Source organism: Tenrec ecaudatus, chromosome 6 (genome assembly GCF_050624435.1).
Source record: "Tenrec ecaudatus isolate mTenEca1 chromosome 6, mTenEca1.hap1, whole genome shotgun sequence".
Taxonomy (NCBI): domain Eukaryota; kingdom Metazoa; phylum Chordata; class Mammalia; order Afrosoricida; family Tenrecidae; genus Tenrec; species Tenrec ecaudatus.
The window spans coordinates 43119908-43137170 of record NC_134535.1 but is presented as its reverse complement, the minus strand read 5'-3'; the positions used below and the strand labels follow the sequence as shown (position 1 = coordinate 43137170).

General features: G+C 39.0%; 1 protein-coding gene across 1 annotated transcript in view; it reads right to left on the bottom strand.

Moving 5' to 3' along the window:
- Positions 1 to 15418: 15418 nt before the first annotated feature.
- The window catches only part of RASSF9 (Ras association domain family member 9), a 51541-nt gene continuing 49696 nt past the window's right edge, over positions 15419 to 17263 (bottom strand). Inside the window, exon 3 of the mRNA XM_075553218.1 lies at positions 15419 to 16679. Coding sequence (XP_075409333.1) covers positions 15419 to 16679 — 1261 coding nt within the window. The remainder of the gene's footprint in view (positions 16680 to 17263) is intronic.

The window sequence follows — 17263 nt, the reverse complement described above, 5'->3', positions numbered from 1 at the left end:
TGAGTTTCTATATATGTCTAATAACTTTTGAACATTGATAGTTATCACTAGATCATTCGACATGCTGATTTTATAAACAAATATTTATAACTTCAAGCTCTTTATTTTGAGATGTATCACCAGATATAAAACTACACCTCTTTTCTTGATGACTAAAATGCAATTCTTTCACATAATTAAATTAAAGATTCCTAGAATCTTATTTATTTATTTGATTTTGGTAAAAATTCAGTGAGATATTTTTGACAAATGGTCATTTGGTGTTTAGCAGTTAATTTATGTGACACATATGGATGGGAACCCCCCAAAACAAATTTTTTTCAAAGCTATATTTAATTTTTTTTTAACAAAACAACCTTATCACCTTCAAAGTAGTCTCCATTACACTTAATACATTTGTCAAATTTGGGATTCCATTCTTGGAAGCATTCTTCAAACTCATCTGTTTGGATGGCTGACAGCACCTCCCTCATTTTTTTCTTCACCTTTTCTATGTCATCAAATCTCTGTCCTTTCATGTCCCTCTGCATTCACAGAGACATAAAGAAGTCACATGGAGGAAGGGCAGGTGAGTAAGGTGTGTGGTGTAAGAGAGGCATGCTGTTTTGTGTCAAAAACTCGCGCGCTGACATGGCTGTGTGAGCAGGTGCATTGTCATGGTGGCAAAATCACTCCCTCATCTGCCACAAATCAGGCCTTGTTTGTCGCACAGTGCTATGCTATCTTTTCAGAACCCCTACCTAGAAAGCTTGATTAACAGTCTGACCTGCTGGAACAAACCCCAAATGCACTAAAAATTCACATTTTTGTCCATTCAGGAAGCTGACAGATGTTCAAAATGAGATTTGTCATCATTTAACATTTCACCTTTTTAGAAACAAGTAGACCACGTGCACACGAGATTTTCCCACAGCCCTGTCCTTGTAAACTGTCTTCAACATCACAACGGTTTTTGTGGCATTTTTCCAGACCAGGACACACAATTTCACAGCCACACTCTGTTCTCTTTTCCTCCCCCTACAACTGAATGGGTCCAAGGGGCGGCTGTGTAATCGAGGGGTGAAATTAAAGAGACAACAGACAAGATAAAGCCTGTGGGTGCTCATTTACAGTATCATTGGGACCCACCAGCCAGATCCCATGCAGAGAGAGAATATATTTCCAACCAAAGCTTATATACACTCTAGGGTCATGCCAGCCCCCTGATGACAGGTAACCACGTGTGTAAAAGGAAGGGGTTGTACAATAGGCATACTTGTGACTGGAAGGCATACGCATTACAAGATAGGTGGGCTCTATAGTCAAGATGGCAGCCTAACCTTGGTCATTCCCGAGGTGGCTTGACTTCAGGTGTCTTTGGGCTCTCCTTCAGGGGAACAATTCATGATCCTTGTCAGAACGGAGTGGGCCCTACTTAGGGTGTGACAGACAATAGGGCCTGATTGCCTTAGATGGCTGACAACCTTCAGTCAGATAACCTTTAAACAGTTACCTCTGAGTGTCTAGTCCATCTTTGCAAACAGCACCTTAGGTTTGGCATATATGATGAGAAAACCTGGGGGATACCTTTTCAGTTTCCCACATTCTCTTAAATTGGCCATCACAAAAATGAGATTCAAAAAAACCACTTTCACAATTAAATTCACTGTGACCAGAGAGCACTTTCCCAGGCGACGCTAATGGGTGCCCTAACTCAGAACAAGTTGCTTGCCTAGCTGGAAAATGCATCCTATGAAAAAGCTGGACTTTTTCCCATATTTTTCCTTGTAAGTTACTCACTCTACCTTCTTTGACCTTTAAGTATTCTGTGGCCGATTCTGAGATAACTGGACAATTTCTTCTGCCTTTGATTGCATTGTATGTCCTGTGAAAACATCCTTTTTGTAATATTCAATCACCCAGTACATTTTGAAGTTACTGGCCTTACTAAGATTTCGAAAACTTTGCTTTAATCTCTTGTCATCTTCTAAGGAAGAATGCATGCATTGCTTATACACTTTCTATTAAATTTCTTGTGACGGTGCTTCTAGAACTTCTTTCAAATATCTTGTGATAGTTCTATTTCTGTCCTCCATTCCACATGGGGCACTCTAACGGAGAAGTGGTTTAAAAGTCAGGCTACAAGTCCAGCAGTTGGAAACCACCAAAAATACCAGGAGAGAAAGATAAGCCATTCTACTCCTGTGGAGATTCACAGTCTGGGAACCCCACTGTGCAGATGGGTGGTTGTGAGTTTTGAGTTTGAATTGTTCCACATACAAACTATTGCTGCCTTGTAGTAAAATATATTTGATAGATTTTAGGCAGTAGCAAAAGTTATCTATCGATGCAACGAAGATGACAGTATAATTTACAGGTAGGCATTGTAGATATTCCCCAAATAAAAACGAAAGCAAAATCTACTCTCATCTGGCCAACGTAATACAAAGCAGTAAAATTAAGTTTCTAATTTCAGATCATCCTGTGCTTACAACCCTGGTTCCTTTTTCATCTTTGAAATGCTTGTTTCTTATATCCTTTCCACTTGAGCTGGGTAAAGTGCTTAGTGACTCCTCAGCTCTGCTAGAATTAATAAACCACAATGCTAATGTCATAGTTGCAGAACCATTGAATAGCAAAAATACAAGGGCCACAATTTAGACTTCATCAGTCAATTCTCCAGGGTGAGGTTTCAGGAATCTCTTTTAAGCAAACACTCTTTGTGATTCTATTGTGGAGACAGACTTGGCAGCTACTGCCAAAAGTTTGGTGCTCAAGTTTGCCTTAAAATGAAGTCTTTAGCCCCAAGGCACTTCCCTTCCTTAGTCAGTCTTACTTTTGAATTATAAATCCCAGTTATAAGTCCTGACCCCTTTTGAATATGAGTATACTATAATAGTATCCAACTTTTGCATGTCTTATAACCCTCTGGGAGATAAGTTTGGAAAGGAATGGTGTAGGTGGATGCTAACAAGGGATACACCAAGGGACAGAACAAAGACTATTAGCATTGAACTCTGTCCCTAAGATAATTTGGTTTCCTGGTCTACAAGCTGTCTTGGAAACACCGAAGGCCATTAACAATCGTCATGCCACACCGTTGCAGCTACTGAGAGAGGGCTGACTCGTGCACATTTCCCTTGTGTGAAAGATGATGTTAACACGGAATTTAAGAGCTCCGTTTAAGTTCTGAATGGGCATATAACTCTTCCTGCTGCATTGTCTGGTGTATGACATATGCTACTTAGGATGGAAAAAAAATATTAACAGAATTTCCCGTGAAAGCACTTACTTTAAATGTCTTTCACTAGTAGACACCATGAACCACAACTTCCACTAACTTAAGGTCAGACTAGTTAGTGCCTTGCTACCACTACTGCTCACTCTCAGGAGGATGACAACTGAAGATTCTGGATAGAGTTGAAACAAAATGTAAGCCAAAATCACGATCATAAAATAAAGACCAAACTTGCTAGTCTGGTAAATTCTGGTGGAACCTCTAATACTATGGCCCGGAGACCACCCTTAAACCTGAAACTGCATGTACTCCTGGAGATTAGCTTGTAGCCCAACATCACCTACTGTCATCAAGTTGATTCTGACTCTCAGGGTTTCTGAGGCAGCAAACCTTTAGGGAAACAGACAACTTCCTCTTACTCCTCTGGCGTTCATTTGTCCGATGCTTACCTGACAGCACCAGGCCTCCTGAGGTAAACAGCAGACAGACTTGTCAACAATAATACCCCCAAAAGAAAGTGCTCCCCAGAATAATCACCATACAAGACCAAGCAGGCTGCATTTGTCCAAAGTTCACAAGGTAGGAAGAGTGAGAAAAGGTAGTCAAATGGAAATGGGGACCCCTGGGGATAATGGGCTAAGTGCTCTGTGTTGAGGGGATTGCACTAATGTCACAAAATAAAATATAAAACAGTTCAATGAGCTACTAATTCATTCTGTCAGCTTTCACCTGAGCCACATGGAATGTATTAAAAAAATTTTAAAAAGAAACAAAATGTAATACATGCAACAACGCATGCCTCACATCTCCACATATGCCAGTGTATTTGTGCAATAGATGCTTACTAAAGGGAAGCGAAAGAGGCAGTGTTCATTTTCAATACAGCACTTCATCAAATTCCAAGGGTAGAAGTTGAGCTTCTTTTATTTCCTGTAATAATTGTAGTCAATATTTAAAGATTACTGTTGGCACCGACGGAGCCTTCGTGGCCCAGCAGGTCAATCATTGGGAGCTACCCCAAAGATTCAGTTCATAGTTCAAACCCACAGAGACAAGGTTCTGCTCCCATAAGGTTTTACAGTCTCACAAACTCTCGGGACCAGGACCGTTCTGATCTGTCCCATCAGGGTGCTGTGAGCTGGGATCAGTCTGATGGCAGTGTACTCACAGGTTTACTTTAATTGGTCCAAATGGTTAAATCCTGGACTGTTAACTGAAAGATTGTTTCCAATGCACCAGTGCCTCGGGGGGGGGGGGGGGGGGAGACCGGGCAACTTACTTCTATAAAAACTACAGCCAAAAAATCTTATGGGGGTAGTTAGACTCTGCCACATGTGGTTATTATGAGTCAAAGTCAGCTACCGGGCACACAGCAACAGCTCACATTTATAGAATACTACTGTTTTCTCAGAGCTATGCTAGTCTTTTAGAAACATACCTAATTTTATGAACATCTACTGAATAAAATGGGGTTCTGATCTTTGTTAGAGATTTCCCAGTGCCATTGAATTTATACTCCAACTCAGTGTCATTGAGTTGATGCTGATTCAAAGCTACCCTATAAACTGCCTCTGTGGGTTTCCGAGACTCTTAACTCTTTACAGGTGTAAAAAGTCCTGTCTTGCTCCCGAAGAGTAACTGGTGGTTTTGAACTGCTGTCCTTTCAGCTAGTAGTGCAACATATAATCACTGAGTCCAGAACTGAGTTTATAGATTATGGATATATAAAAAAGAGCTCCAGTTATGCAGTGGTAAAGTTCCCAGCTGTTAACACAAAGTGGAAGGTTTAAACCTACCAGCTATTTTCCAAAAGAAAGATAAGACTTTTCCATAAAGACTGTAGCATTTGAAAGCCTCTGGGCCAGTTTTACTGTCCTGTAGGGTATTATGAGTCAGAAAGGATGCTCCGGCCAGGAATGAGATAAGGGGATATAAAAATAAATATTTCAAATTTCTATCTTCATCATCTCTATTTCCTGGACACTTTTGTTTTTCTGTTCGAGAAGCACAAAAATGGCCGTTTCTCATGGTTATGTGTTCTTTAACAAACATCCATCACTCTTGTCTGTCATGTTTGTAACCATAATCCTCAAACTCCACTCTAATTTGGAAAAGAAAACTAGCAAGGGTGAAAAGGTGAAGTGAGACAGTTTTAACACTGTCAGGTTGGACTGCTAACTTCAGGTTTTTGGTTCAAACCCTCTCCAAGAAAAAAGATGAGGCCGCCTGCTCCCATAAGGATGTACAGACCCTATATTGTTTCACGGTGAGTTGGAAGTGACTCAGTGCCAGTGGGTTTGGTTTGGGTTTTTATCAGTTAAGGGCTACTTTAATCCTGTGAGGGACACAATAGATATAGGGTTATAAACAAAAAATAAGCATCTAATATTTTGGTGGGCATCTGTGTTTGATGCAAATGGTTAGCATTCTCAGCTATAAACCAAAAGTTTGGAGGTTCAAGGCTACTTAGACGTGCTTCTGTAGAAAGAACTGGTGACTTATTTTGTAGATTAGCTATTGGAAGGCATATGGAGCAAATTTCTACTCTGACACAGATGAGGCCATCAGGAATCAGAGATGACTTAATGCCAGTTGGTTTCATTTTCATATGAACAATACAGGAGCATCTGCATCTCACTGTGAGGAAAGTATTCTGTGAGCAAAGCAAAGTGCCCATCAGTATGTACAGTAAGCAACCCTGAATCCGCACGAATCATCTCCAGCCTTTGTAAGTAACCCCAGGGGGTGTTTCTGAGGAGCGCACTTGGGTAGTTAGGGGCATCGCCATCTGTCAGTTTGCTGACCTGTGAGGCCTTGCATATGGCTCTGGTTCCAGAAACAGAGCCACCAGAATTGTATCCATGATTGGAACAGCCATGTTATCTGTGTTTTCACTGGGGTTTCCAGACCAGGAAGAAAAACCTTACAAATCTACTTCCCCAAATCACTAGGAATCAGTTGCTAACAACATTTTTGGGAAATGAGGGTAATAATGAACTAAATATTTTTTACGTTAGAGTGGATCTCATTGTAAAAAGCAAGATACCAGACCATAAAAATATGGTGGATGTTTTACATGTGATTACATGTTGGATGGCTCTTTCATTTCATGTATTGCGCTCATTAAAAAATTGATGTTTTTAGTTACTGATTCATAGCAAGTTCATCAATTCAAAAACATTAGGTTCTCTGAGGAAGAAAGAGAAGACTTTCTACTCATGTTAAGAGTTATTGTCTCTGAATCTCACCGGGGCAGTTCTACCCTGTCTATAAAGTCACTATCAATCAGAATCGACTTGATGGGAATGAGTTTTTAGTTTTATTCATGACAAATTGAAAAAAATATGTCTGAACCCTAGAAAAATGTTTGTTAGATAATATTTCCTATTTGTTTATATTATCGTTAATAAATGCCTGGTGCTAAAGAGAATTATGTACATTAACACAACAATGATATGATTTCAATTCATACAAAATTTATTTCTAATGTAGTAAAGTAATACACCTAGATAGATAAGCAAGGTCACATGAAAGAGTGCAATTATTCCTTTTATTTTTCTAAGTTAGTTATGACTTGAAAAAATGATATGTGTTATATTGTCAAATTCAATTAATTAAACACATTAGATCATCTGAAAAGAAAGTTTAACACTTTTTTAATCTCCATCACTACATGTAGATTAAATTTCCTGTCACTACAAAAATACAGTTTAACTAAAATGGCTATGAAAATACTGCAAAAAGACACAAAAATAGATTTTCCCTGTATAAGTTTTAAATAAATATAAAAATAAATGTTTTAATAGATTATAACAGCTTCTACATACTAATGAAAAGTCAGCCTTATTTTTTGAAGAGAAGACAAAATGGATACTTTATTTAGGACATCTCAAAGTTATTTTGTGTCTTTTTAACTTGATACCCACTCTAAGTCATATTTTTAAAATAATTACTCAAGACTAAAAGTATCATAATTTACATATTGAGGAAATTTAAAATAAAATCTATTGTGTTGTGTTTTATTAGTGCTTCTGTGAATGAAAAACAGGTAAATGTAGCATGATTTCCTTCACAATTAAAATGCTATGTTAATTTTTTCATAATACAAACAAGTAATGATCCCCACAATAAAGGCATAAGTAGGACTACTGTTAATATTTCAAGTTTGCTAAAATGTATTTATATACAAAATTTAAAAATCATGTTTTATCACATATAAAAATACAAAAACAAAGTTATAATTCTCTAAAATTTATCAGTTAAATGCCAATAATAATTAGCAATAAAGAGATTACCTCACATGGGTACAGTAAAAAAAGTAGATAATAAAGTAAGATAATCAAGGCACCTTATTAATAGTATGCTAACCATTTTTTGAAGTGTTCTTCTAGAAGAAGTACATCTACAGGACTTGTGAGTACAAAATGATTAAGCTTAAAACAGATTGAATAGAATAACAAATGAATAGAATGGAATAATAGAGGAGAGCACAGGAATTGGACTGAAGGAAAAAAACAGGTAATATTCTAGATTCTGGAAGAATGAGAGGGAAAACCAGGCATTCCTAATGAAAGATTGAGGAAAGCCATCTCTGAAATGCTGTTCCACATACCCATTGCCATTCTGTAGATTCTGATATGACCCACGTACAGAGGAGAACTCCCTAGACTTTCTTTGGCTATAAATGTTCTCAGAGAAGAAAGCCTCATCTTTCTCCTGTGGAGCAGCTGGTGGGTTTGAACCACCAACTTTGGGTTTGATTAGCAGTCTCTTGTTGAAACTGCTCTACCACTAGCTCGACCTTTTGAAGTTGTGGGTCTTATTAAAGGAAACCTAATCAAAAGATTAGTTTTTGTTTGCTACATCATACTCCAACAGCAGTTTCATAGTCAACCTACCAGGTTACTCATGAATTAATAAAATTTATTTAAAAGTTTCTACAAATAAGTAAAAACTTTATGTTTTCTATCATGTCCTATTTTATCTCAATTTCTCACCTCACTTAATAAAAATAGCTCAGAATCTTGAGATAGACACTGTTTTAGTAGTCATAGTTGTATTAATATAGTACTATACAGTACATATTAATCATTGTAACTAATGAATAAATTAATATTGTAAATGGAAAAAATACAAGTGCCTTTGATAACGGAATAATAAAAACATACTTTTTCCAATCAGCTTCTTGTTTTAGAATAAAACTTTTTCACATAGAGTATAAAAACAAATAAAAATGAACCCTTGGAATGCTTAACTGTATAAAAGCAGAAGGTAATGTATAGTTGTTCCTAAAATGGAAGGCTTTCCAGTTCTGATTTATGGTAATTATTCAAACTATAACAAGGTGAGCAAAAATGGAACTAAAACAAAGACGAAAAACCTTAAAGAGACAAACATTCTTTTTTTGTTTTGTTTTTCCATTCAGCTCCTATTATCATTATTATTGGGATTTAATACATGTATCACTCATTCCAAATTTCAATCACGTCGAGTAGAATGTACGATTTGGAAACCCTGGGTGCTACTGCCAATGAGGTGTATCATGTGCTCTAAGATCAAGGATTTTAAAAAAATCAGTTTATTGGGGGCTCGTACAATTCTTATCATAATCCATCCATCCATTGTGTCAAGCATATGTGTACATTTTTTGCCATCATCATTCTCAAAATATTTGCCTTCTACTTGAGCCTTTAACATCCCCCTCCCTGTCCCCTTCCTCCTCCCTTATGACACTCTTAATGCCACTCAAGCTGAGTGAGGGAAAAGCTAGAGAGAGAAAAAACGAGCCCTCAAGCAATAATCTTGGAGGATTCTATGGGCAATAAATCAAAAGATGCAGGAACATCAAGTGAAGATGGAAGGAATACATAAGCACTGTATCAAAAGAAGAATTAGTAGACATTCAATCAGTTCCAGAGATAGCATATTACCCAAACCCAATGCAAGTTTAGCCTGCACTGAAGGCTTTGACAGAAAATAAGGACCCAGGATTTGATGAAATGCTAATTGCAATGTTTCAAAAAATAGTTGCAATATAGGGAGCATATACTTGTCTATGTAAAAAATTTTGAAAGATAACTGGCCAACCGACTGGAAAGAGGTGTTCTAACAGATTGAAGGACATGATGAGATAATAAATATCATTAATATCCCATGCAAGTAAAACCTGGCAGAAGATAATTTTAAGATGGTTGCATGTGGAACAACATATATCATTGATCTCAGATGGAGCTTGGCTAAAAGCAGAGAACACCAAGCTTGTGTTTTATTAACTATGCAAAGGCATTTGACTATATGTGTTATAATTACTTATGAATAACATGGTGAAGATGGGTATTCTGGACCACTTAACTGTGCTTATATGGACTCTGGACATAGGACAAGAGAGTCATTTAGACAGAACCAGGTGATACAGTACAAGAATATTTTAAGTGTGAATCAAGCTGTATCCGTCCACCATACTTATTCAGTAAATATGCTGTGCAAACAACTGAGATGCTGGACTAGGTGAAGAAGAACGCATCCAAGTGGGAGAAAGATTCATTAACTACCTCGGATATGAAGCTGACATCTTTTTCTGTGGAACGTGAAGATGACTTGAATCATTTGCTGATGAAGTTCAAACACTACAGCCTTCGGTATAGATTTATTTCAGCACAAAACAAACATTTGCATAGCTGGATCAATAAGCAAAATCAGGATAAAAGGAGAAGATATGGTGAATTTGTCAAATATTTTACTAGGCCCCACACCTGTGAAGCAGCCATCAGGAAAATCAACTACCAAAGACTCCTTTAAAGTGTTAATTTAAAGTATTAATGTGTCACTTTGTGGAAAAAGGTGTATCTGACTCAACCCAGGATATTTTCTATTACATCATGCATATGTGTGGAAAATGCATATGGAAAAGAAAAGCATTTTTGTTGCATTTGAATGAAAGTGTTAGTGAAGAATCATAACTGTACCATAGAGGGCTAGAAGCCCTCATACTATTTTGCTCTGCTGGAGAAATGTGAGGCTTTCTGTTCCTAAACCGAGTTTTAGTCTCAGGAAACCCACCAGGGCAGTTTTCCCTGTCCTAGAGAGTCACTGTGAGTTAAAGTTCACCAGAAGGCAATGAGCAGACTGCCAGAAGAAAAACAAATCTCAGAATAAGTATGGCCAATATATTCCTTGGGATATTTGGGCATGATCAAAAGGGACAAGTCCCTGTAAAAGGATGTGTCTCATTCTTCTGTACATATGAGTACAGAACCAGAGCGTTGTGATTCAGAACCAAATCATGGACCTCTGAAATCAACAACTGCAACATATAAACTAATTAGTAATATATTTTGATTGTTGTTTTATTGCTAAAGATGAACGTGATCCCAAGAGATTTATTTCACTCTCCAAAAGCACATAGCAATGGGCTTATCAATAATGATGATCTCTTCTGAATTTATTGCTTTGGAATAAACATTGAATGTTGCCAATAGATTACCACATTGGAGAATGAGTTAATGAACTATTGAGAAGGTAAATTATTTCTTCCTTTTAATTAACACCTCTCAGTCTATATGGATCCAATAATGCATTCACGTGATTTAAAACTGTCTTACTAATATTTTAGGATGGAGTTTAAATTTTTTTTCAAATTTAAGTTTAATTGTTCAAAATTAGATACACAAGACTCATCACATTTTAATGAGATACTTTCAATCAGGATGTGCATAGAATTATTTTTTTTCACTAGTTCTTTTTTTATTGGAGCTCATACAACTCTTATCACAATCCCTGGGAGTTTTAATTTTTTGAGAGTTTGCACAATAGAGGAAGTATTCAAAGACAATCTGAAGTGACCAATGGAAAAGAACTGAAAACCCAGAAATAAAATCATCAGCATACAGACAACTGATCTTTGATAAGGGCCCAAAAAATGTTCAATGTTAAGCAGATGCCCTCTTTAACAAGTGGTTCTGGAAAAGATGGCTATCTACCTGCAGACAAATGAAGCAAGACCCTCATCTCACTCCATGCACAAGAATAAACTCAAGGTGGATCACAGACCTGGAAGTTAAACCCCAAACTATTAGTGCCATCTATGAGGGAATTGGGACCAACTTGAGAACTTTGGCGCAGGGAATACACAGGCTATCAGAAATAGGGAAGGACACACACACAGAGGAGGCACAAATTGACAAATGGGATATACTGAAGATAAAACACCTGTGTACATCAAAAGAATTCACCAAGAGAGTAATAAGAGATTCTACGGACTGGGAAACATCTTTAGCAATGACACATCAGACAAAGGTCTGATTACTAAAATCTACAATACTCTGCTAGCTTCCAAAAAGAAAAAAATTAATTGCCCACTGAGGAGGTGGGCAAAGGACCTGAACAGAGATTTCACAGGGACAGAAATCCGAGTAGCCAATAAACATAATGAGGAAATGTTCCTGATCTTCAGCCATAAAATAAATGCAAATTAAAACAATGAGGTACCACCTAATACTCTCAAAGGTAGCCCATTTCAAAAAATCAGAAAGCAACAAGTGTTGGAGGGGCTGTGGGGAGACAGGAACTGTCATCCACTGCTGGTGGGCCTGTAAGTAAGTACAGTCACTATGGAAATCAATCTGGTGATATCTAAAACAGATAGAAATTGAGCTACCATATGACCTAGCAATCCCCCTACTGGGTATATACCCAGAAGAGGCAAGAAACAAACCAAGGCCAGACATCTGTGCTCTAATGTTCATTGTAGCACAGTTCACAATTGCAAGGAGTTGGAAGCAACCCAAGTTTCCATCAACTGAAGAGTGGATTAAAATCTGTGGTATATACATACAATGGAGTACTACGCATTTCTAAAAAGCAGTGATGAACTTATGAAGCACATCGCTGCATGCGAAGAACTGGAGGAAATCATGCTAAGTGAAGTAACCCAAGCACCAAGGAACAAGTACAACATGAGTCCGCTGAAGTAAGCTTTTTTTAAAAAAAAATAATACAAAAGGGGCATAGGGAAAAAGCTACTGTATACAAACATTCCTGGGGTGGGGACCAGGTAGTATGGCACGGGCCAGACAAAATCCAGGGATACATATGGTAGCCAACTAAAAAGGAGGAGGTGAAAGGGAAAAAAGAAAAGAAATTGGTAGCAGGGGCACAGGACACTAATCCACTCAAGGGGAGGGTATTGCTTATATCTCCACAGGGAAAGAGGGACCAGACTTCAACCTGGTGCTCCAAGATGTGAATGCAACATGCCCGCATGGAGTAGGGAACCAGTGGAGAGGTCTGATGGGCTGGTGGGCAACTGTGTGGACACCTGACCCTCCCCCCAGAATAATTTATTTCAGAGGACAGCACTGAAGCTGCAGCTCAGGGAGAGGGACATATCTGATCAGAGCATGTAGGAGCAAATGAAGTGGGAGGAAAAGAGAGTGGAGAACTGCCTGGCTCATCAAGCCGTGAGGATGATATTCCCTCTCAGAGCATCCAATCCACAGAAAGGACCATATAGCCAGCCCCACTATGAGACATGACATCCCTCACTGACCCACAGCCCTACAGACACAATGTGGGAATTGCGCCGGATCTGATCCCACTACCTGGAGGCCAAACACGAAGGGCATGAAACAGAACAGCAAGGGGAACAAAACAAATACTCAAATACTCCCTCAATGCAAGAATACGTCATTCTATTAAACTAGCATTCCATGATGCTCACCTTCCCAACAAAATTGCTGAAGACAAAGTAGGTGCAGAAGCAAATGTGGTGAAGAAAGCTGATGGTGCCAGGCTATCAAAAGATATAGCATCTGGGGTCTTAAAGGCTTGAAGATAAAGAAGCGGCCATCTACCTCAGAAACAACAAAGCCCACATGGAAGAAGCACACTAGTCTGCATGTTCAGGAGGTGTCAAATGAATCAGGTATCAGTCATCAAAGAACAAAAAGTTTTATCATTGTGTGCTTACCTCCCTGATAGGTTTGCTAAAGACAAATAGGTGCATAAGAAAATGTGGTGAAGAAAGCTGATGGTTCCCAGCTATCAAAAGATATCGTGTCTGGGGTCTTAAAAGTTTGAAGGTATACAATCGGCCATCTAGCTCAGAATCAAAAAGCCCACATGGAAGAAGCACACCAGCCTGTGTAATCCCGAGGGGTTGAAGGGATCAGTTAGGCATAATCAGAACAAAAAAATTATATCATTGTGAATGAGAGGGAGTGCAGAGAGACACAAAGCCCATCTGTAGGCAATTGGACACCCCCTTACAGAAGGGTTGCGGAGAAGAGATGAACCAGTCAGGGTGCCGTGTAGCAATGATGAAACATACAACTTTCTTCTAGTTCCTAAATGCTTCCTTTCCCCCCACTATCATGATCCCAACTCTACCTGCAAATCTGGCTAGACCAGAGCACGTACACTGGTACAGATAGGAACAGGAAACACAGGGAATCCAGGGTGGATGATCCCTTCAGGACCAGTGGTGAGAGTGGCGATACCTGGAGGGTGGAGGAAGAGTGGAGTAGAAGGGGGGAAACCAATTATAAGGATCTATAGATAACCTCCTTCCTGGGGAATGGACAACAGAGAAGTGGGTGAAGGGAGACATCGCACAGTGTAAGATACGACAAAATAATAATAATTTATAAATTTTCAAGGGTTCATGAGGGAGAGGGGAGTGGAGAGTGAGGGGGGAAATGAGGAGCTGATGCCAGGGGCTTAAGTGGAGATAAAATGTTTTGAGAATGATGAGGGCAATGAATGTATAAATGTGCTTTACACAATTGATGTATTACTTGTGATAAGAGTTGTATGTGTCCCTAATAAAATGATTTTAAAAAGACAATCTCAAGCAAATTATAGCAGAAGAAAAAATTTGTTTCCATTTAAATTCCCCCGTATACACTCAGAGATTAAATTCTGATACTTACTGAATGCTGAGCTGTTTTACCATATAAGAGATGCCGACAAGCATCCATTTAATTTTCATACCCAAAGTCTACACAAGCAAGATTTCAACCTATGAATTTCTCACTCAAAAAATGACTTTGCAAGGGCTGGAGGTACAGGGAATCCAGGGTGGATGATACCATCAGGACCAAGGGTGTGAGGGACGATGCTGGGGGAGTGGAGGGTGAGTGGGTTGGAAAGGGGGAACTGATTACAAGGATCCACATGTGACCTCTTCCCTGGGAGAGGGACAGCAGAGAAGGGGGGAAGGGAGACTCCGGATAGGGCAAGATATGACAAAATAACGAGGTATAAATTACCAAGGGCACATAAGGGAAGGGGGAAAGGGGAGGGAGGGGAAAAAAAAAGAGGACCTGATGCAAGGGGCTTAAGTGGAGAGCAAATGCCTTGAGAATGATTGGGGCAGGGAATGTATGGATGTGCTTTATACAATTGATGTATGTATATGTATGGATGGTGATAAGAGTTGTATGAGTCCCTAATAAAATGTAAAAAAAAGAAAAGAGGAGAAAAAAATGATAAAAAAAAAGAAAAAAAATGACTTTGCAGACATCACTAGTTTCATTAGAAGACCTGCATAGTTATAACGAGAAAGCCCATGAACACCTTTCATTGCATTAGGTTCCTTTCTAATAATTGCTGTTTTTATGTCATTAGTCTTTCACGTTTGTGCCCGTTTGATCAGTGGTATTTTCACATTTCCCTCTCCTGTAAACTTAACCAGATAAAGGGATTCAACAATAAGACATAGGCTGTACATACTAAGAAGAACAAAGATTTAGATTGATACGGGTACGGCAGAGTGGCATATCACGTGCTTTGTAGATTTAGAAGTTGTAATATTTATGAAAGATATGACAGCACATTTATTTTTTAGTTTTTCATAGGTATAATTTTAATATGTTGATTGTGATATTCAGGATTAGTTTTAAGCTTCAGAATTTCCTCTAAGTAGTATGAAAAATGATATTCGCATCAAGCTATTTCTCTTTTATGCACCTGCAAGCTCTTTCAGCTGCGTTTCTAATAAACAGTTTATTGTTTGGGCTTATAATAGCCATTCTGGAAATATTCCTTTTAAAAAACAATCTTACATATTTTACTGGATTTTATTAACTAAGGAACACATATGCATGAGTTAGCATGTTTTTCAAAAGGTGATGTTCAACATTGAGTTTCCAGGTAAGTGGACATTAGCCACATTCAGGACAATCAGGAAACCAGTGATGGCTATTATGTTGCCAACAGCACCACATCCCGCACAGTGGGCTCAGAGTCCTGACTGTGGTTCGAGCTGATCCCAGTGTCAGAGTCTGTGTCATTCGTGTACACATGAAGCACTCCTTGAGTCAATGGAGCAACAGGGCCATCGCCTTTAAGAGTGTCTGCCTCCTTCCCTCGGCCATCCTTCCGCTGGCCTCCGTCTCTGTCCTCGGCCTGGAGCGAGCTGAACTCGTTGGCCAGGAGCTCATATTCTTTCGCTTTCATCTGAAGCAATGAGTCATTGTACTTGATCTCGTCCTGGATTCCACTCAGATGAGAGTGGATTTTCAAACCCGCTTTCATGCTTTTCTCCAAATCGCATTGGACACTTTCTAAACTGGAGCTCTCCAGGTCACCTGCGGCTGCTCCTTCTGCGTCTTCATTTAGCTCCAGGAAAACGCTTTTCACCTCTTTTTCTATTTCAGTGGAGAGCTTATCAATGAGCATTCTGTAATATTTCAGTTGCTCTTCCAGTTGGGCAATGCCATCCCTTTTGCTCAGTTCGTCTAGTATCTGACTTCTATCACACTGCAAGTCGAGTTTTTGTTCTGCCTCATTGAAACTGGGCATTAAGTAGGCATCCTGGACATAATTTTCTCCATCATTTTCTACACGATCAAGATGGAACTTAGCTTCACACTTTTCAATTTCTAGATCCAGTTCTTTCATTCTCTTGACTTGCTGATGAATAGTATGGTCCTGAGAAATAATCAAATGAATTAATGTCTCCATGTTGTCTCGGTCTTGGGAAGCCATGTCTTGCTTAATTTTAGCCAGTTTCCTGAAGGTCTTTTTTACAATTCTTTTTTGCTTATCTGGCGGCAATGTCTTCATGTAATTTGCTGGGCTGAGTTCCCACTGCTTCTCTGTGTTCTGTACCAATTTAGCTTCGGCGGTCCGCCACAGGGGAACTGGAAGGAAAGCGTCTGCTTTCACCAGAACAAATTGCATATTGGGCTGCTCGTCGCCCCACGCCTTCCAGAGCTTCAGGATCCTCGTGAGTGGCGGGAGAACCCGCTCGGAGCCTCTCCACTTCTCTATGATACAATAATCACTGGGTTTCCCCAGAAGAAACCGTTTCTCTCCAAAAGTTGTTTCGTGTTCTTCAAGCAAAGCCTGGATGACATCAGCGGAGGTGGTGTGCTTAGTCAACCCACAGACAATCTTTTCTTCTTGGCAAACCCAAACCACAATTTCCTTCTCTTCTGAACCCACGGCTTTCGTTGGAGATCTGTAAGAAACACAAAGCACATCATGTTTCTGTCATCACGTGTGTTAAATCGGAATGATGGTTTAATATCCACACGCTCTCACATTCTTCTCTCCATGACAAATGCGGTTGGAGGTGAAAGCTACTGAAGAATCAAAGGTTTTAATGAAAAAAAAAAAAGAGAGAGAAGTGAAAATACAAATAATGACAACAACGATTGAAATGATCTCACATTGCATTGAAAAGATAGCCACAATATAACTATCATTAAAATGAGAAAAAAAACACCCCAAAAAACCCAAATTGGGATGCTGGTAGCCCTTTATAGATGTGCAGACTGTAAATCCCTGTGGGAACAGACAGCTTCATCTTCCTCCCTTGGAGCAGCTGGTGGATTTGAATCATCTGCCAACTCTGCAGTTGGCAGCCAAACGCTCATTCCACAGCAGCACAAGAATCTGTTACAACTTAAAAACGTAGACAATAATCAAAGAAGAGATGAGTAAGAGGAAAATGGAATAAGACTCTTTTTTGCTGGATCCTTTTTCTGGAACATGAATGCCTAATTAGGAATGGTGAGATAGTATCAGAACAAGAATTCAAAA